Here is a 21,645-nt window from a genome sequence, read left to right as displayed (position 1 = left end):
CCCATCTGTTTTGACCTATAGTCACACACACACGCGTCTGTTTTGTTGAATACTCCATTCTGATTGGGTAGAAGGGCATTCTAGAGTGTGAATACACTTCAGACAGTTGGGACACCTCTGAAATAGTTCCAACAATACATTTATTTATTTTACCTTTTATTTAACCAGGCAAGTCAGTTAAGAACAAATTCTTATTTTCAATGACGGCCTAGGAACAGTTAACCCCACTGTTCCTAGACCAGTTAACCCACTGTTCCTAGACCAGTTAACCCCACTGTTCCTAGACCAGTTAACCCCACTGTTCCTAGACCAGTTAACCCCACTGTTCCTAGACCAGTTAACCCCACTGTTCCTAGACCAGTTAACCCCACTGTTCCTAGACCAGTTAACCCACTGTTCCTAGACCAGTTAACCCCACTGTTCCTAGACCAGTTAACCCCACTGTTCCTAGACCAGTTAACCCACTGTTCCTAGACCAGTTAACCCACTGTTCCTAGACCAGTTAACCCCACTGTTCCTAGACCAGTTAACCCCACTGTTCCTAGACCAGTTAACCCACTGTTCCTAGACCAGTTAACCCCACTGTTCCTAGACCAGTTAACCCCACTGTTCCTAGACCAGTTAACCCACTGTTCCTAGACCAGTTAACCCCACTGTTCCTAGACCAGTTAACCCCACTGTTCCTAGACCAGTTAACCCCACTGTTCCTAGACCAGTTAACCCCACTGTTCCTAGACCAGTTAACCCACTGTTCCTAGACCAGTTAACCCCACTGTTCCTAGACCAGTTAACCCCACTGTTCCTAGACCAGTTAACCCCACTGTTCCTAGACCAGTTAACCCCACTGTTCCTAGACCAGTTAACCCCACTGTTCCTAGACCAGTTAACCCCACTGTTCCTAGACCAGTTAACCCACTGTTCCTAGACCAGTTAACCCCACTGTTCCTAGACCAGTTAACCCCACTGTTCCTAGACCAGTTAGTTAACCCACTGTTCCTAGACCAGTTAACCCACTGTTCCTAGACCAGTTAACCCCACTGTTCCTAGACCAGTTAACCCACTGTTCCTAGACCAGTTAACCCACTGTTCCTAGACCAGTTAACCCCCTGTTCCTAGACCAGTTAACCCACTGTTCCTAGACCAGTTAACCCACTGTTCCTAGACCAGTTAACCCACTGTTCCTAGACCAGTTAACCCACTGTTCCTAGACCAGTTAACCCACTGTTCCTAGACCAGTTAACCCCACTGTTCCTAGACCAGTTAACCCACTGTTCCTAGACCAGTTAACCCACTGTTCCTAGACCAGTTAACCCACTGTTCCTAGACCAGTTAACCCCACTGTTCCTAGACCAGTTAACCCACTGTTCCTAGACCAGTTAACCCCACTGTTCCTAGACCAGTTAACCCCACTGTTCCTAGACCAGTTAACCCACTGTTCCTAGACCAGTTAACCCCACTGTTCCTAGACCAGTTAACCCCACTGTTCCTAGACCAGTTAGTTAACCCACTGTTCCTAGACCAGTTAACCCACTGTTCCTAGACCAGTTAACCCCACTGTTCCTAGACCAGTTAACCCACTGTTCCTAGACCAGTTAACCCACTGTTCCTAGACCAGTTAACCCCCTGTTCCTAGACCAGTTAACCCACTGTTCCTAGACCAGTTAACCCACTGTTCCTAGACCAGTTAACCCACTGTTCCTAGACCAGTTAACCCACTGTTCCTAGACCAGTTAACCCACTGTTCCTAGACCAGTTAACCCACTGTTCCTAGACCAGTTAACCCCACTGTTCCTAGACCAGTTAACCCCACTGTTCCTAGACCAGTTAACCCACTGTTCCTAGACCAGTTAACCCACTGTTCCTAGACCAGTTAACCCCACTGTTCCTAGACCAGTTAACCCACTGTTCCTAGACCAGTTAACCCACTGTTCCTAGACCAGTTAACCCACTGTTCCTAGACCAGTTAACCCACTGTTCCTAGACCAGTTAACCCACTGTTCCTAGACCAGTTAACCCACTGTTCCTAGACCAGTTAACCCACTGTTCCTAGACCAGTTAACCCACTGTTCCTAGACCAGTTAACCCACTGTTCCTAGACCAGTTAACCCCACTGTTCCTAGACCAGTTAACCCCACTGTTCCTAGACCAGTTAACCCCACTGTTCCTAGACCAGTTAACCCCACTGTTCCTAGACCAGTTAACCCCACTGTTCCTAGACCAGTTAACCCCACTGTTCCTAGACCAGTTAACCCCACTGTTCCTAGACCAGTTAACCCACTGTTCCTAGACCAGTTAACCCCACTGTTCCTAGACCAGTTAACCCCACTGTTCCTAGACCAGTTAACCCCACTGTTCCTAGACCAGTTAACCCCACTGTTCCTAGACCAGTTAACCCCACTGTTCCTAGACCAGTTAACCCCACTGTTCCTAGACCAGTTAACCCCACTGTTCCTAGACCAGTTAACCCACTGTTCCTAGACCAGTTAACCCCACTGTTCCTAGACCAGTTAACCCCACTGTTCCTAGACCAGTTAACCCCACTGTTCCTAGACCAGTTAACCCCACTGTTCCTAGACCAGTTAACCCACTGTTCCTAGACCAGTTAACCCACTGTTCCTAGACCAGTTAACCCCACTGTTCCTAGACCAGTTAACCCACTGTTCCTAGACCAGTTAACCCCACTGTTCCTAGACCAGTTAACCCACTGTTCCTAGACCAGTTAACCCCACTGTTCCTAGGCCGTCATTGTAAATAATAATTTGTTCTTAACTGACTGTATATGCTGGGGAGGGGTTAAATAAAGGTAAAATAAAATTTGACATCAGTCAAAACACCTCCTGGTGTCAAGAACAAGATAACGAGCTGAAACGAGTCCCACAAGGCAGCTTCTTGTCATTGTTGTTGTCTGACCAACCAGAATCATTACAACACACGGCCTTGCCTCATTGAAGTGACGTTGTCAGCTAACCCGTCTAGAAGACTTATCTCAACTATCTTATAGTAAGTATCCTGCTTAGCCCATGTTTTCACAAATGACTGGTACTTGTGTTGGTCCTCCTGCAATGATATGTTTTGTTAAGGAAAGTTCCTAAGTCAAACATCCTCCTTATATCCTGTTAGGCCTCTATTCAAGCCTCCTTATATCCTGTTAGGCCTCTATTCAATCCTCCTTATATCCTGTTAGGCCTCTATTCAAACCTCCTTATATCCTGTTAGGCCTCTATTCAACCCTCCTTATATCCTGTTAGGCCTCTATTCAATCCTCCTTATATCCTGTTAGGCCTCTATTCAAACCTCCTTATATCCTGTTAGGCCTCTATTCAATCCTCCTTATATCCTGTTAGGCCTCTATTCAATCCTCCTTATATCCCGTTAGGCCTCTATTCAATCCTCCTTATATCCTGTTAGGCCTCTATTCAATCCTCCTTATATCCCGTTAGGCCTCTATTCAATCCTCCTTATATCCTGTTAGGCCTCTATTCAATCCTCTTTATATCCCGTTAGGCCTCTATTCAATCCTCCTTATATCCTGTTAGGCCTCTATTCAATCCTCCTTATATCCCGTTAGGCCTCTATTCAATCCTCCTTATATCCTGTTAGGCCTCTATTCAATCCTCTTTATATCCTGTTAGGCCTCTATTCAATCCGTATCACGGTAGTTCAGTGTTACAGCGTGATTTGACATTTAAAGGTGATGTTACCGCGGAAGTGGAGACTGCATTCACGGTAAACGTGGCATATGTCGGCTCAATGGGAAATTATCTTTCAATTTCTATAGCGGAATCTGTAGCACTTCAGCCTTAGACCGAATAGAGTCCTGAATCTGTAGCGCTTCAGCCTTAGACTGAATAGAGTCCTGAATCTGTAGCGCTTCAGCCTTAGACCAAATAGAGTCCTGAATCTGTAGCGCTTCAGCCTTAGACCGAATAGAGTCCTGAATCTGTAGCGCTTCAGCCTTAGACCGAATAGAGTCCTGAATCTGTAGCGCTTCAGCCTTAGACTGAATAGAGTCCTGAATCTGTAGCGCTTCAGCCTTAGACCGAATAGAGTCCTGAATCTGTAGCGCTTCAGCCTTAGACCGAATAGAGTCCTGAATCTGTAGCGCTTCAGCCTTAGACTGAATAGAGTCCTGAATCTGTAGCGCTTCAGCCTTAGACCAAATAGAGTCCTGAATCTGTAGCGCTTCAGCCTTAGACTGAATAGAGTCCTGAATCTGTAGCGCTTCAGCCTTAGACTGAATAGAGTCCTGAATCTGTAGCGCTTCAGCCTTAGACTGAATAGAGTCCTGAATCTGTAGTGCTTCAGCCTTAGACCGAATAGAGTCCTGAATGTCACTAGAAAGTGTTTTTCATTACCTCTAATATTAGTTTAATCCTCTCTGCATGACTTATAGTATTCATTCATAATGTTTCACCTTTTATGAAACCCCTATTGTTGTTTTAATAATGACTTGTCCTTTTCCGCCCACAGTGTAGCGTAGTGTCTGACAGATCTGATGCATACCCCCTCCCAGCATACCTTTCATGATGATAACCCCTCCCCAGCATACCTTTCATGATGAGAACATAACCCCTCCCCAGCATACCTTTCATGATGAGAACATAACCCCTCCCCAGCATACCTTTCATGATGACCCCTCCCCAGCATACCTTTCATGATGAGAACATAACCCCTCCCCAGCATACCTTTCATGATGAGAACATACCCCCTCCCAGCATACCTTTCATGATGATAACCCCTCCCCAGCATACCTTTCATGATGAGAACATAACCCCTCCCCAGCATACCTTTCATGATGAGAACATAACCCCTCCCCAGCATACCTTTCATGATGAGAACATAACCCCTCCCCAGCATACCTTTCATGATGAGAACATAACCCCTCCCCAGCATACCTTTCATGATGAGAACATAACCCCTCCCCAGCATACCTTTCATGATGAGAACATAACCCCTTCCCAGCATACCTTTCATGATGAGAACCCTTCCCTAGCATGCCTTTCATGATGAGAACCCTTCCCCAGCATACCTTTCATGATGAGAACATAACCCCTTCCCAGCATACCTTTCATGATGCGAACCCTTCCCCAGCATACCTTTCATCATGGTAACATCCAGACCCAAATAACTGCAGAGAGATTATCCTCCTAAAATCAGCAGTTTGTAGAGTAATGGCTGACTTCATGAGCTCAGATTGTGTTTTTACTGCGCTTTGGCAGAATCCAATATTTTTTTTTGGTGCTGGGAATCACTGGAGGGTTTTTAAAAAACAACGGTTCATACCTTTTTAAGACCACTTTGTTGGTCCACTGAGGATAGAAAATGGTTTTCCTAGAAGTAGTGGCTGTATTTTATAAACCCTGAGCCACGATTGGGTTCCGCAGCTTAAACACTGAACCCTAATTGGTTGTCTCTGTGTTCAACAGGAACAGGAAGTCTCTAAGGCAGCTGTCCGCTTGGTGTCGCCCCACATCCTCTAAATGTCAGAGGGCACGTAACCCGGGATCAACACCACAGCTCAACCGTAACGTTGCAGCGTCTCTCCTCTCGGCACACGGTGGCAGCAGCCTGGTGTGGATCCGTCTCTCCCTCGTCACCAAGGGCCAACCGGAGCAGCACGCCCTGGTGTGTGTCCCCACCGCAGAGGACCTCCAGCTGGTACGTAAGGAGCCGGGCTGCACAGGGCCCCAGGAGCCTCTCCACACTGACCACTTCAAGAGCCGCGTCAAACGGCCACGCAAGAAGGACCACAACAAACCTGGAACCACCTCCTCTTCCTCCACCAAGCCTGAAAACAAGCAGTCTGACCCTGCCTCTACCTCGGTCCCTGGTGTCAACCCTGGTCCTGATCCTAGCTCCTCATCTAGCCTCACCAACCCCTCTTCCTCCGCCAAGCAGTCTGACCCTGCCTCTACCTCAGTCCCTAGTGTCAACCCTGGTCCTGATCCTAGCTCCTCATCCAGCCTCACCAACCCCTCTTCCTCCTGTACCTCAGCCCTGACTCTGGGTCTCTGGCCGGAACCCCTTCCCAGCGTCACCTCCCACTGCTCCAGGGTGACTCTGGGCTGGGTGACCCAGGGGGACTTCTCCCTGTCGGCTGGCTGTGGAGAGGCTCTGGGGCTCCTCAGCCTTACTGGTCTCCTACACACCCTGCTCAGACAGCCTGAAGGCCAGAGAGGACTGGTGCTGCTACGGAACCCCGGGTCACTGCAGTACCGATTCGCTAAGATCAACATAGAGGTCTGAGGAGTACTGCAGGTTCAATCCCACATCACAACAGTACCGCTTCCCTAAGATCAACATAGAGGTCTGAGGAGTACTGCAGGTTCAATCCCATATCACAACAGTACTGCTTCCCTAAGATCAACATAGAGGTCTGAGGAGTACTGCAGGTTCAATCCCATATCACAACAGTACCGTTTCTCTATGTAAAGCCACAGACTGTGTTCTGAATAAAACACTGTGCCTAGTGCGAGTCCCTTCACCCCAACCCCTGTTAGGGGTACTAGATATGAAATAAAACACTGTGCCTAGTGTGAGTCCCTTCACCCCAACCCCTGTTAGGGGTACTAGATATGAAATAAAACACTGTGCCTAGTGTGAGTCCCTTCACCCCAACCCCCGTTAGGGGTACTAGATATGAAATAAAACACTGTGCCTAGTGTGAGTCCCTTCACCCCAACCCCCGTTAGGGGTACTAGATATGAAATAAAACACTGTGCCTAGTGTGAGTCCCTTCACCCCAACCCCCGTTAGGGGTACTAGATATGAAATAAAACACTGTGCCTAGTATGAGTCCCTTCACCCCAACCCCCGTTAGGGGTACTAGATATGAAATAAAACACTGTGCCTAGTATGAGTCCCTTCACCCCAACCCCTGTTAGGGGTACTAGATATGAAATGCCTGGCATGCACACACAACATTACACACATTGAATGACACATTGTTTGAGTGGAATAAATTCCCTGTAAGGTTTTCTGGGATTTTTTTCATTCGAGTTGAAATGACAGTTATTTTTTTTTAGTTCAATATTGTTTTCACCGAAGGGACTGCCTTCAGATTGTCACTGGGTGTGTACCGGTTCTGTAGAGAAGACACCAGTCTGTACCGGCTCTGTAGAGAAGACACCAGTCTGTACTGGCTCTGTAGAGAAGACACCAGTCTGTACTGGCTCTGTAGAGAAGACACCAGTCTGTACCGGTTCTGTAGAGAAGACACCAGTCTGTACCGGTTCTGTAGAGAAGACACCAGTCTGTACCGGTTCTGTAGAGAAGACACCAGTCTGTACCGGTTCTGTAGAGAAGACACCAGTCTGTACCGGCTCTGTAGAGAAGACACCAGTCTGTACCGGTTCTGTAGAGAAGACACCAGTCTGTACCGGTTCTGTAGAGAAGACACCAGTCTGTACTGGCTCTGTAGAGAAGACACCAGTCTGTACCGGTTCTGTAGAGAAGACACCAGTCTGTACTGGCTCTGTAGAGAAGACACCACTCATTCTTTGGTTTGCCTCGATTCCCATTTTTTGTGAAAACAGTTCTTTGTTTGGATTTGAGAGCTCGAAGTTGAAATGGTTGACAATAAAAAATCCCTCCACTCCAATCTGAGTTACCTAAAGTCTATTCCCTGTCAAACACTGTGTTAGTTACTGTATAGTGTAGCCTGGCCTGCACAGCGATCGCTACTGTTTACTGCACATGGTAGTTGTCTTGCTAACGGTGTGTAGCCTGGCCTGCACAGCGTTCGCTACTGTTTACTGCACATGGTAGTTGTCTTGCTAACGGTGTGTAGCCTGGCCTGCACAGCGTTCGCTACTGTTTACTGCACATGGTAGTTGTCTAGCTAACGGTGTGTAGCCTGGCCTGCACAGCGTTCGCTACTGTTTACTGCACATGGTAGTTGTCTTGCTAACGGTGTGTAGCCTGGCCTGCACAGCGTTCGCTACTGTTTACTGCACATGGTAGTTGTCTAGCTAACGGTGTGTAGCCTAGCCTGCACAGCGATAGCTACTGTTTACTGCACATGGTAGTTGTCTAGCTAACGGTGTGTAGCCTGGCCTGCACAGCGTTCGCTACTGTTTACTGCACATGGTAGTTGTCTTGCTAACGGTGTGTAGCCTGGCCTGCACAGCGTTCGCTACTGTTTACTGCACATGGTAGTTGTCTTGCTAACGGTGTGTAGCCTAGCCTGCACAGCGATAGCTACTGTTTACTGCACATGGTAGTTGTCTAGTGAGACCTAGTTAGCTAGCTAACCGGTGTGTAGCCTAGCCTGCACAGCGATAGCTACTGTTTACTGCACATGGTAGTTGTCTAGTGAGACCTAGTTAGCTAGCTAACCGGTGTGTAGCCTAGCCTGCACAGCGTTCGCTACTGTTTACTGCACATGGTAGTTGTCTAGTGAGACCTAGTTAGCTAGCTAACCGGTGTGTAGCCTAGCCTGCACAGCGATAGCTACTGTTTACTGCACATGGTAGCAGTAAGTGACGTGTGCCAGAACACGCCCCTTATTTTGAAATTGATGGGCTGATTTGCTATAATTTTATATATTTTTTTACATTTTTCCCCCATTTTAAATATTCAAGCATAATTTAAAATTCATTACATAGGCCTCAATGAAATATACTTAATGTACGATATCCTGAAAGGCATCTACCAAATAAAATGTATTATTATTATTGACTATAGTTTTAGGTTCACCCCCCCCCCCCCGTTCACAAAAATGGTTCGCTCCTACAGACAGTGAGTCACGTGGCCTGCTATAAAAAGCAGGCAGACCGGCCATTCAGTTACTGTTCGATTGAGCAAAACGAGTGACCCAAGCGATTTTGAGCGTGCTGTGATCGTCGGCCGGCCGGCCGGCCTCCTGGGCTATTCACGCATGACAGTGTCTGGGGTTTACCGAGAACGCTACGACAAACAAACAACATCCAGTCAGAGGCAGTCCTGTGGGTGAAAACAGCTCATTAATGAGAGGTCGGCAGTCCTGTGGGTGACAACATCTCATTAATGAGAGGGAGGCAGTCCTGTGGGTGACAACAGCTCATTAATGAGAGGGAGGCAGTCCTGTGGGTGACAACATCTCGGTAATGAGGTCAGCAGTCCTGTGGGTGACAACATCTCATTAATGAGAGGGAGGCAGTCCTGTGGGTGACAACATATCATTGATGAGAGGGAGGCAGTCCTGTGGGTGACAACATCTCATTAATGAGAGGGAGGCAGTCCTGTGGGTGACAACATCTCATTAATGAGAGGGAGGCAGTCCTGTGGGTGACAACATCTCATTAATGAGAGGGAGGCAGTCCTGTGGGTGACAACATCTCATTAATGAGAGGGAGGCAGTCCTGTGGGTGACAACATCTCATTAATGAGAGGGAGGCAGTCCTGTGGGTGACAACATCTCATTAATGAGGTCGGCAGTCCTGTGGGTGACAACATCTCATTAATGAGAGGGAGGCAGTCCTGTGGGTGACAACATCTCATTGATGAGAGGGAGGCAGTCCTGTGGGTGACAACATCTCATTAATGAGAGGGAGGCAGTCCTGTGGGTGACAACATCTCATTAATGAGAGGGAGGCAGTCCTGTGGGTGACAACATCTCATTAATGAGAGGGAGGCAGTCCTGTGGGTGACAACATCTCATTAATGAGAGGGAGGCAGTCCTGTGGGTGACAACATCTCATTAATGAGGGAGGCAGTCCTGTGGGTGACATCTCATTAATGAGAGGGAGGCAGTCCTGTGGGTGACATCTCATTGATGAGATTGAGGCAGTCCTGTGGGTGACAACATCTCATTAATGAGAGGGAGGCAGTCCTGTGGGTGACAACATCTCATTAATGAGAGGGAGGCAGTCCTGTGGGTGACAACATCTCATTAATGAGGTTGGCAGTTCTGTGGGTGAAAACAGCTCATTAATGAGGTCAGCAGTCCTGTGGGTGACAACATCTCGGTAATGAGGTCGGCAGTCCTGTGGGTGAAACATCTCGGTAATGAGGTCGGCAGTCCTGTGGGTGAAAACATCTCGGTAATGAGAGGTCAGCAGTCCTGTGGGTGACAACATCTCGGTAGTGAGAGGTCAGCAGTCCTGTGGGTGAAACATCTCGGTAATGAGGTCGGCAGTCCTGTGGGTGAAAACATCTCGGTAATGAGGTCGGCAGTCCTGTGGGTGACAACAGCAGTCCTGTGGGTGACAACAGCAGTCCTGTGGGTGACAACATCTCGGTAATGAGGTCGGCAGTTCTGTGGGTGACAACAGCAGTCCTGTGGGTGACAACATCTCGGTAATGTGGGTGACAACATCTCGGTAATGAGGTCGGCAGTTCTGTGGGTGACAACATCTCGGTAATGAGGTCGGCAGTCCTGTGGGTGACATCTCATTAATGAGAGGTCAGCAGTCCTGTGGGTGACAACATCTCTGTAATGAGGTCGGCAGTCCTGTGGGTGACAACATCTCGGTAATGAGGTCGGCAGTCCTGTGGGTGACATCTCATTAATGAGAGGGAGGCAGTCCTGTGGGTGACAACATCTCGGTAATGAGGTCGGCAGTCCTGTGGGTGACAACATCTCGGTAATGAGGTCGGCAGTCCTGTGGGTGACAACATCTCGGTAATGAGGTCGGCAGTCCTGTGGGTGACAACATCTCATTAATGAGAGGTCGGCAGTCCTGTGGGTGACAACATCTCGGTAATGAGGTCGGCAGTCCTGTGGGTGACAACATCTCATTAATGAGAGGTCGGCAGTCCTGTGGGTGACAACATCTCGGTAATGAGGTCGGCAGTCCTGTGGGTGACAACAGCTCATTAATGAGAGGGAGGCAGTCCTGTGGGTGACAACAGCTCATTAATGAGAGGGAGGCAGTCCTGTGGGTGACAACATCTCATTAATGAGAGGGAGGCAGTCCTGTGGGTGACAACATCTCATTAATGAGAGGGAGGCAGTCCTGTGGGTGACAACATCTCGGTAATGAGAGGGAGGCAGTCCTGTGGGTGACAACATCTCGGTAATGAGGGAGGCAGTCCTGTGGGTGACAACATCTCATTAATGAGAGGGAGGCAGTCCTGTGGGTGACAACATCTCATTAATGAGAGGGAGGCAGTCCTGTGGGTGACAACATCTCATTAATGAGAGGGAGGCAGTCCTGTGGGTGACAACATCTCATTAATGAGAGGGAGGCAGTCCTGTGGGTGACAACATCTCATTAATGAGAGGGTGGCAGTCCTGTGGGTGACAACATCTCATTAATGAGAGGGAGGCAGTCCTGTGGGTGACAACATCTCATTAATGAGAGGGAGGCAGTCCTGTGGGTGACAACATCTCGGTAATGAGGTCGGCAGTCCTGTGGGTGACAACATCTCATTAATGAGAGGTCGGCAGTCCTGTGGGTGACAACATCTCGGTAATGAGGTCGGCAGTCCTGTGGGTGACAACAGCTCATTAATGAGAGGGAGGCAGTCCTGTGGGTGACAACATCTCATTAATGAGAGGGAGGCAGTCCTGTGGGTGACAACAGCTCATTAATGAGAGGGAGGCAGTCCTGTGGGTTACAACATCTCGGTAATGAGAGGGAGGCAGTCCTGTGGGTGACAACATCTCGGTAATGAGGTCGGCAGTCCTGTGGGTGACAACATCTCATTAATGAGAGGGAGGCAGTCCTGTGGGTGACAACATCTCATTAATGAGAGGGAGGCAGTCCTGTGGGTGACAACATCTCATTAATGAGAGGGAGGCAGTCCTGTGGGTGACAACATCTCATTAATGAGAGGGAGGCAGTCCTGTGGGTGACAACAGCTCATTAATGAGAGGTCAGCAGTCCTGTGGGTGACAACAGCTCATTAATGAGAGGGAGGCAGTCCTGTGGGTGACAACATCTCATTAATGAGAGGGAGGCAGTCCTGTGGGTGACAACAGCTCATTAATGAGAGGGAGGCAGTCCTGTGGGTTACAACATCTCGGTAATGAGAGGGAGGCAGTCCTGTGGGTGACAACATCTCGGTAATGAGGTCGGCAGTCCTGTGGGTGACAACATCTCATTAATGAGAGGGAGGCAGTCCTGTGGGTGACAACATCTCATTAATGAGAGGGAGGCAGTCCTGTGGGTGACAACATCTCATTAATGAGAGGGAGGCAGTCCTGTGGGTGACAACATCTCATTAATGAGAGGGAGGCAGTCCTGTGGGTGACAACAGCTCATTAATGAGAGGTCAGCAGTCCTGTGGGTGACAACAGCTCATTAATGAGAGGGAGGCAGTCCTGTGGGTGACAACATCTCATTAATGAGAGGGAGGCAGTCCTGTGGGTGACAACATCTCGGTAATGAGAGGGAGGCAGTCCTGTGGGTGACAACATCTCGGTAATGAGGTCGGCAGTCCTGTGGGTGACAACATCTCATTAATGAGAGGGAGGCAGTCCTGTGGGTGACAACATCTCATTAATGAGAGGGTGGCAGTCCTGTGGGTGACAACATCTCATTAATGAGAGGGAGGCAGTCCTGTGGGTGACAACATCTCATTAATGAGAGGGAGGCAGTCCTGTGGGTGACAACATCTCGGTAATGAGAGGGAGGCAGTCCTGTGGGTGACAACATCTCATTAATGAGAGGGAGGCAGTGCTGTGGGTGACAACATCTCATTAATGAGGTCGGCAGTCCTGTGGGTGACAACATCTCATTAATGAGAGGGAGGCAGTCCTGTGGGTGACAACATCTCATTAATGAGAGGGTGGCAGTCCTGTGGGTGACAACATCTCATTAATGAGAGGGAGGCAGTCCTGTGGGTGACAACATCTCATTAATGAGAGGGAGGCAGTCCTGTGGGTGACAACATCTCGGTAATGAGAGGGAGGCAGTCCTGTGGGTGACAACATCTCATTAATGAGAGGGAGGCAGTGCTGTGGGTGACAACATCTCATTAATGAGGTCGGCAGTCCTGTGGGTGACAACATCTCATTAATGAGAGGGAGGCAGTCCTGTGGGTGACAACATCTCATTAATGAGCGGGAGGCAGTCCTGTGAGTGACAACATCTCATTAATGAGAGGGAGGCAGTCCTGTGGGTGACAACATCTCATTAATGAGAGGGTGGCAGTCCTGTGGGTGACAACATCTCATTAATGAGAGGGAGGCAGTCCTGTGGGTGACAACATCTCATTAATGAGAGGGAGGCAGTCCTGTGGGTGACAACATCTCATTAATGAGAGGGTGGCAGTCCTGTGGGTGACAACATCTCATTAATGAGGTCGGCAGTCCTGTGGGTGACAACATCTCGGTAATGAGGTCAGCAGTCCTGTGGGTGACAACATCTCATTAATGAGAGGGAGGCAGTCCTGTGGGTGACAACATCTCATTGATGAGAGGGAGGCAGTCCTGTGGGTGACAACATCTCATTAATGAGAGGGAGGCAGTCCTGTGGGTGACAACATCTCATTAATGAGAGGGAGGCAGTCCTGTGGGTGACAACATCTCATTAATGAGAGGGAGGCAGTCCTGTGGGTGACAACATCTCATTAATGAGAGGGAGGCAGTCCTGTGGGTGACAACATCTCATTAATGAGAGGGAGGCAGTCCTGTGGGTGACAACATCTCATGAATGAGAGGGAGGCAGTCCTGTGGGTGACAACATCTCATGAATGAGAGGGAGGCAGTCCTGTGGGTGACAACATCTCATTAATGAGAGGGAGGCAGTCCTGTGGGTGACAACATCTCATTAATGAGAGGGAGGCAGTCCTGTGGGTGACATCTCATTAATGAGAGGGAGGCAGTCCTGTGGGTGACAACATCTCATTAATGAGAGGGAGGCAGTCCTGTGGGTGACAACATCTCATTAATGAGGTTGGCAGTTCTGTGGGTGAAAACAGCTCATTAATGAGAGGTCGGCAGTCCTGTGGGTGACAACAGCTCATTAATGAGAGGGAGGCAGTCCTGTGGGTGACAACATCTCATTAATGAGAGGGAGGCAGTCCTGTGGGTGACAACATCTCATTAATGAGAGGGAGGCAGTCCTGTGGGTGACAACATCTCGGTAATGAGAGGGAGGCAGTCCTGTGGGTGACAACATCTCATTAATGAGAGGGAGGCAGTCCTGTGGGTGACAACATCTCATTAATGAGAGGGAGGCAGTCCTGTGGGTGACATCTCATTAATGAGAGGGAGGCAGTCCTGTGGGTGACAACATCTCATTAATGAGAGGGTGGCAGTCCTGTGGGTGAAACATCTCGGTAATGAGGTCGGCAGTCCTGTGGGTGAAAACATCTCGGTAATGAGAGGTCAGCAGTCCTGTGGGTGACAACATCTCATTAATGAGAGGTCGGCAGTCCTGTGGGTGACAACATCTCGGTAATGAGAGGGAGGCAGTCCTGTGGGTGACAACATCTCATTAATGAGAGGTCGGCAGTCCTGTGGGTGACAACATCTCGGTAATGAGGTCGGCAGTCCTGTGGGTGACAACAGCTCATTAATGAGAGGGAGGCAGTCCTGTGGGTGACAACATCTCATTAATGAGAGGGAGGCAGTCCTGTGGGTGACAACATCTCATTAATGAGAGGGAGGCAGTCCTGTGGGTGACAACATCTCGGTAATGAGGTGGGCAGTCCTGTGGGTGACAACATCTCATTAATGAGAGGGAGGCAGTCCTGTGGGTGACAACATCTCATTAATGAGAGGGAGGCAGTCCTGTGGGTGACAACATCTCATTAATGAGAGGGAGGCAGTCCTGTGGGTGACAACATCTCATTAATGAGAGGGAGGCAGTCCTGTGGGTGACAACATCTCATTAATGAGAGGGAGGCAGTCCTGTGGGTGACAACATCTCATTAATGAGAGGGAGGCAGTCCTGTGGGTGACAACATCTCATTAATGAGAGGGAGGCAGTCCTGTGGGTGACAACATCTCGGTAATGAGAGGGAGGCAGTCCTGTGGGTGACAACATCTCGGTAATGAGGTCGGCAGTCCTGTGGGTGACAACATCTCATTAATGAGAGGGAGGCAGTCCTGTGGGTGACAACATCTCATTAATGAGAGGGAGGCAGTCCTGTGGGTGACAACATCTCATTAATGAGAGGGAGGCAGTCCTGTGGGTGACAACATCTCATTAATGAGAGGGAGGCAGTCCTGTGGGTGACAACATCTCATTGATGAGAGGGAGGCAGTCCTGTGGGTGACAACAGCTAATTAATGAGAGGGAGGCAGTCCTGTGGGTGACATCTCATTAATGAGAGGGACGCAGTCCTGTGGGTGACAACATCTCATTAATGAGGTCGGCAGTTCTGTGGGTGAAAACAGCTCATTAATGAGGTCAGCAGTCCTGTGGGTGACAACATCTCGGTAATGAGGTCGGCAGTCCTGTGGGTGAAACATCTCGGTAATGAGGTCGGCAGTCCTGTGGGTGAAAACATCTCGGTAATGAGAGGTCGGCAGTCCTGTGGGTGACAACATCTCATTAATGAGAGGTCGGCAGTCCTGTGGGTGACAACATCTCGGTAATGAGGTCGGCAGTCCTGTGGGTGACAACATCTCATTAATGAGAGGTCGGCAGTCCTGTGGGTGACAACATCTCGGTAATGAGGTCGGCAGTCCTGTGGGTGACAACAGCTCATTAATGAGAGGGAGGCAGACCTGTGGGTGACAACATCTCATTAATGAGAGGGAGGCAGTCCTGTGGGTGACAACAGCTCATTAATGAGAGGGGGGCAGTCCTGTGGGTGACAACATCTCATTAATGAGAGGGAGGCAGTCCTGTGGGTGACAACATCTCATTAATGAGAGGGAGGCAGTCCTGTGGGTGACAACATCTCGGTAATGAGAGGGAGGCAGTCCTGTGGGTGACAACATCTCGGTAATGAGGTCGGCAGTCCTGTGGGTGACAACATCTCATTAATGAGAGGGAGGCAGTCCTGTGGGTGACAACATCTCATTAATGAGAGGGAGGCAGTCCTGTGGGTGACATCTCATTAATGAGAGGGAGGCAGTCCTGTGGGTGACAACATCTCATTAATGAGAGGGTGGCAGTCCTGTGGGTGAAACATCTCGGTAATGAGGTCGGCAGTCCTGTGGGTGAAAACATCTCGGTAATGAGAGGTCAGCAGTCCTGTGGGTGACAACATCTCATTAATGAGAGGTCGGCAGTCCTGTGGGTGACAACATCTCGGTAATGAGAGGGAGGCAGTCCTGTGGGTGACAACATCTCATTAATGAGAGGTCGGCAGTCCTGTGGGTGACAACATCTCGGTAATGAGGTCGGCAGTCCTGTGGGTGACAACAGCTCATTAATGAGAGGGAGGCAGTCCTGTGGGTGACAACATCTCATTAATGAGAGGGAGGCAGTCCTGTGGGTGACAACATCTCATTAATGAGAGGGAGGCAGTCCTGTGGGTGACAACATCTCGGTAATGAGAGGGAGGCAGTCCTGTGGGTGACAACATCTCGGTAATGAGGTGGGCAGTCCTGTGGGTGACAACATCTCATTAATGAGAGGGAGGCAGTCCTGTGGGTGACAACATCTCATTAATGAGAGGGAGGCAGTCCTGTGGGTGACAACATCTCATTAATGAGAGGGAGGCAGTCCTGTGGGTGACAACATCTCATTAATGAGAGGGAGGCAGTCCTGTGGGTGACAACATCTCATTAATGAGAGGGAGGCAGTCCTGTGGGTGACAACATCTCATTAATGAGAGGGAGGCAGTCCTGTGGGTGACAACATCTCATTAATGAGAGGGAGGCAGTCCTGTGGGTGACAACATCTCGGTAATGAGAGGGAGGCAGTCCTGTGGGTGACAACATCTCGGTAATGAGGTCGGCAGTCCTGTGGGTGACAACATCTCATTAATGAGAGGGAGGCAGTCCTGTGGGTGACAACATCTCATTAATGAGAGGGAGGCAGTCCTGTGGGTGACAACATCTCATTAATGAGAGGGAGGCAGTCCTGTGGGTGACAACATCTCATTAATGAGAGGGAGGCAGTCCTGTGGGTGACAACATCTCATTGATGAGAGGGAGGCAGTCCTGTGGGTGACAACAGCTCATTAATGAGAGGGAGGCAGTCCTGTGGGTGACATCTCATTAATGAGAGGGACGCAGTCCTGTGGGTGACAACATCTCATTAATGAGGTCGGCAGTTCTGTGGGTGAAAACAGCTCATTAATGAGGTCAGCAGTCCTGTGGGTGACAACATCTCGGTAATGAGGTCGGCAGTCCTGTGGGTGAAACATCTCGGTAATGAGGTCGGCAGTCCTGTGGGTGAAAACATCTCGGTAATGAGAGGTCAGCAGTCCTGTGGGTGACAACATCTCATTAATGAGAGGTCGGCAGTCCTGTGGGTGACAACATCTCGGTAATGAGGTCGGCAGTCCTGTGGGTGACAACATCTCATTAATGAGAGGTCGGCAGTCCTGTGGGTGACAACATCTCGGTAATGAGGTCGGCAGTCCTGTGGGTGACAACAGCTCATTAATGAGAGGGAGGCAGACCTGTGGGTGACAACATCTCATTAATGAGAGGGAGGCAGTCCTGTGGGTGACAACATCTCATTAATGAGAGGGAGGCAGTCCTGTGGGTGACAACATCTCGGTAATGAGAGGGAGGCAGTCCTGTTGGTGACAACATCTCGGTAATGAGGTCGGCAGTCCTGTGGGTGACAACATCTCATTAATGAGAGGGAGGCAGTCCTGTGGGTGACAACATCTCATTAATGAGAGGGAGGCAGTCCTGTGGGTGACAACATCTCATTAATGAGAGGGAGGCAGTCCTGTGGGTGACAACATCTCGGTAATGAGAGGGAGGCAGTCCTGTGGGTGACAACATCTCGGTAATGAGGTCGGCAGTCCTGTGGGTGACAACATCTCATTAATGAGAGGGAGGCAGTCCTGTGGGTGACAACATCTCATTAATGAGAGGGAGGCAGTCCTGTGGGTGACAACATCTCATTAATGAGAGGGAGGCAGTCCTGTGGGTGACAACATCTCATTAATGAGAGGGAGGCAGTCCTGTGGGTGACAACATCTCATTAATGAGAGGGAGGCAGTCCTGTGGGTGACAACATCTCGGTAATGAGAGGTCAGCAGTCCTGTGGGTGACAACATCTCATTAATGAGAGGGAGGCAGTCCTGTGGGTGACAACATCTCATTAATGAGGTCGGCAGTTCTGTGGGTGAAAACAGCTCATTAATGAGGTCAGCAGTCCTGTGGGTGACAACATCTCGGTAATGAGGTCGGCAGTCCTGTGGGTGAAACATCTCGGTAATGAGGTCGGCAGTCCTGTGGGTGAAAACATCTCGGTAATGAGAGGTCAGCAGTCCTGTGGGTGACAACATCTCATTAATGAGAGGTCGGCAGTCCTGTGGGTGACAACATCTCGGTAATGAGGTCGGCAGTCCTGTGGGTGACAACATCTCATTAATGAGAGGTCGGCAGTCCTGTGGGTGACAACATCTCGGTAATGAGGTCGGCAGTCCTGTGGGTGACAACAGCTCATTAATGAGAGGGAGGCAGTCCTGTGGGTGACAACATCTCATTAATGAGAGGGAGGCAGTCCTGTGGGTGACAACATCTCATTAATGAGAGGGAGGCAGTCCTGTGGGTGACAACATCTCGGTAATGAGAGGGAGGCAGTCCTGTGGGTGACAACATCTCGGTAATGAGGTCGGCAGTCCTGTGGGTGACAACATCTCATTAATGAGAGGGAGGCAGTCCTGTGGGTGACAACATCTCATTAATGAGAGGGAGGCAGTCCTGTGGGTGACAACATCTCATTAATGAGAGGGAGGCAGTCCTGTGGGTGACAACATCTCATTAATGAGAGGGAGGCAGTCCTGTGGGTGACAACAGCTCATTAATGAGAGGGAGGCAGTCCTGTGGGTGACAACATCTCATTAATGAGAGGGAGGCAGTCCTGTGGGTGACAACATCTCGGTAATGAGAGGGAGGCAGTCCTGTGGGTGACAACATCTCGGTAATGAGGTCGGCAGTCCTGTGGGTGACAACATCTCATTAATGAGAGGGAGGCAGTCCTGTGGGTGACAACATCTCATTAATGAGAGGGAGGCAGTCCTGTGGGTGACAACATCTCATTAATGAGAGGGAGGCAGTCCTGTGGGTGACAACATCTCATTAATGAGAGGGTGGCAGTCCTGTGGGTGACAACATCTCATTAATGAGGTCGGCAGTCCTGTGGGTGACAACATCTCATTAATGAGAGGGAGGCAGTCCTGTGGGTGACAACATCTCATTAATGAGAGGGAGGCAGTCCTGTGGGTGACAACATCTCATTAATGAGAGGGAGGCAGTCCTGTGGGTGACAACATCTCATTAATGAGGTCGGCAGTCCTGTGGGTGACAACATCTCATTAATGAGAGGGAGGCAGTCCTGTGGGTGACAACATCTCATTAATGAGAGGGAGGCAGTCCTGTGAGTGACAACATCTCATTAATGAGAGGGAGGCAGTCCTGTGGGTGACAACATCTCATTAATGAGAGGGAGGCAGTCCTGTGGGTGACAACATCTCATTAATGAGAGGGAGGCAGTCCTGTGGGTGACAACATCTCATTAATGAGAGGGAGGCAGTCCTGTGGGTGACAACATCTCATTAATGAGAGGGAGGCAGTCCTGTGGGTGACAACATCTCATTAATGAGAGGGAGGCAGTCCTGTGGGTGACAACATCTCATTTATGAGAGGGAGGCAGTCCTGTGGGTGACAACATCTCATTGATGAGATTGAGGCAGTCCTGTGGGTGACAACAGCTCATTAATGAGAGGGAGGCAGTCCTGTGGGTGACAACATCTCATTAATGAGAGGGAGGCAGTCCTGTGGGTGACAACATCTCATTAATGAGGTCGGCAGTTCTGTGGGTGAAAACAGCTCATTAATGAGGTCAGCAGTCCTGTGGGTGACAACATCTCGGTAATGAGGTCGGCAGTCCTGTGGGTGAAACATCTCGGTAATGAGGTCGGCAGTCCTGTGGGTGAAAACATCTCGGTAATGAGAGGTCAGCAGTCCTGTGGGTGACAACATCTCATTAATGAGAGGGAGGCAGTCCTGTGGGTGACAACATCTCATTAATGAGAGGGAGGCAGTCCTGTGGGTGACAACATCTCATTAATGAGAGGGAGGCAGTCCTGTGGGTGACAACAGCAGTCCTGTGGGTGACAACATCTCGGTAATGAGGTCGGCAGTTCTGTGGGTGACAACAGCAGTCCTGTGGTTGACAACATCTCGGTAATGTGGGTGACAACATCTCGGTAATGAGGTCGGCAGTTCTGTGGGTGAAAACAGCTCATTAATGAGAGGTCAGCAGTCCTGTGGGTGACAACATCTCGGTAATGAGGTCGGCAGTCCTGTGGGTGACAACATCTCGGTAATGAGGTCGGCAGTCCTGTGGGTGACATCTCATTAATGAGAGGGAGGCAGTCCTGTGGGTGACAACATCTCGGTAATGAGGTCGGCAGTCCTGTGGGTGACAACATCTCGGTAATGAGGTCGGCAGTCCTGTGGGTGACAACATCTCGGTAATGAGGTCGGCAGTCCTGTGGGTGACAACATCTCATTAATGAGGTCGGCAGTCCTGTGGGTGACAACATCTCGGTAATGAGGTCAGCAGTCCTGTGGGTGACAACATCTCATTAATGAGAGGGAGGCAGTCCTGTGGGTGACAACATCTCATTAATGAGAGGGAGGCAGTCCTGTGGGTGACAACATCTCATTAATGAGAGGGAGGCAGTCCTGTGGGTGACAACATCTCATTAATGAGAGGGAGGCAGTCCTGTGGGTGACAACATCTCATTAATGAGAGGGAGGCAGTCCTGTGGGTGACAACATCTCATTAATGAGAGGGAGGCAGTCCTGTGGGTGACAACATCTCATTAATGAGAGGGAGGCAGTCCTGTGGGTGACAACATCTCGGTAATGAGGTCGGCAGTCCTGTGGGTGACAACATCTCATTAATGAGAGGGAGGCAGTCCTGTGGGTGACAACATCTCATTAATGAGAGCGAGGCAGTCCTGTGGGTGACAACATCTCATTAATGAGAGGGAGGCAGTCCTGTGGGTGACAACATCTCGGTAATGAGGTCGGCAGTCCTGTGGGTGACAACATCTCATTAATGAGAGGTTGGCAGTCCTCTGGGTGACAACATCTCGGTAATGAGGTCGGCAGTTCTGTGGGTGACAACATCTCATTAATGAGAGGTCGGCAGTCCTGTGGGTGACAACATCTCGGTAATGAGGTCGGCAGTCCTGTGGGTGACAACATCTCATTAATGAGAGGTCGGCAGTCCTGTGGGTGACAACATCTCTGTAATGAAAGGGAGGCAGTCCTGTGGGTGACAACATCTCGGTAATGAGGACGGCAGTTCTGTGGGTGAAAACAGCTCATTGATGAGAGGTCAGCAGTCCTGTGGGTGACAACATCTCGGTAATGAGGTCGGCAGTTCTGTGGGTGAAAACAGCTCATTGATGAGAGGTCAGCAGTCCTGTGGGTGAAAACAGCTCATTAATGAGAGGTCGGCAGTCCTGTGGGTGAAACAGCTCATTAATGAGAGGTCGGCAGTCCTGTGTGTGAAAACAGCTCATTAATGAGAGGTCGGCAGTCCTGTGGGTGAAACAGCTCGGTGATGAGAGGTCGGCAGTCCTGTGGGTGACAACATCTCGGTAATGAGGTCGGCA

At 49.7% G+C, this 21,645-nt stretch overlaps 1 protein-coding gene across 2 annotated transcripts in view; it reads left to right on the top strand.

Annotated features, from left to right (window-relative positions):
• Positions 1-8,480, top strand: part of pop1 (POP1 homolog, ribonuclease P/MRP subunit) — a 34,173-nt gene extending 25,693 nt beyond the window's left edge. For both annotated transcript variants that reach the window (XM_036938159.1, XM_036938156.1), the window contains exon 15: positions 5,427-8,480. In XM_036938159.1, coding sequence (XP_036794054.1) covers positions 5,427-6,246 — 820 coding nt within the window. In that variant the 3' untranslated portion in view covers positions 6,247-8,480. The remainder of the gene's footprint in view (positions 1-5,426) is intronic.
• Positions 8,481-21,645: the final 13,165 nt, after the last annotated feature.

The sequence above is a fragment of the Oncorhynchus mykiss genome, chromosome 2 (assembly GCF_013265735.2).
Source record: "Oncorhynchus mykiss isolate Arlee chromosome 2, USDA_OmykA_1.1, whole genome shotgun sequence".
NCBI classification, from domain to species: domain Eukaryota; kingdom Metazoa; phylum Chordata; class Actinopteri; order Salmoniformes; family Salmonidae; genus Oncorhynchus; species Oncorhynchus mykiss.
The sequence above is the reverse complement of the archived record's forward strand: the minus strand, read 5'-3'. Positions and strand labels throughout refer to the sequence as shown.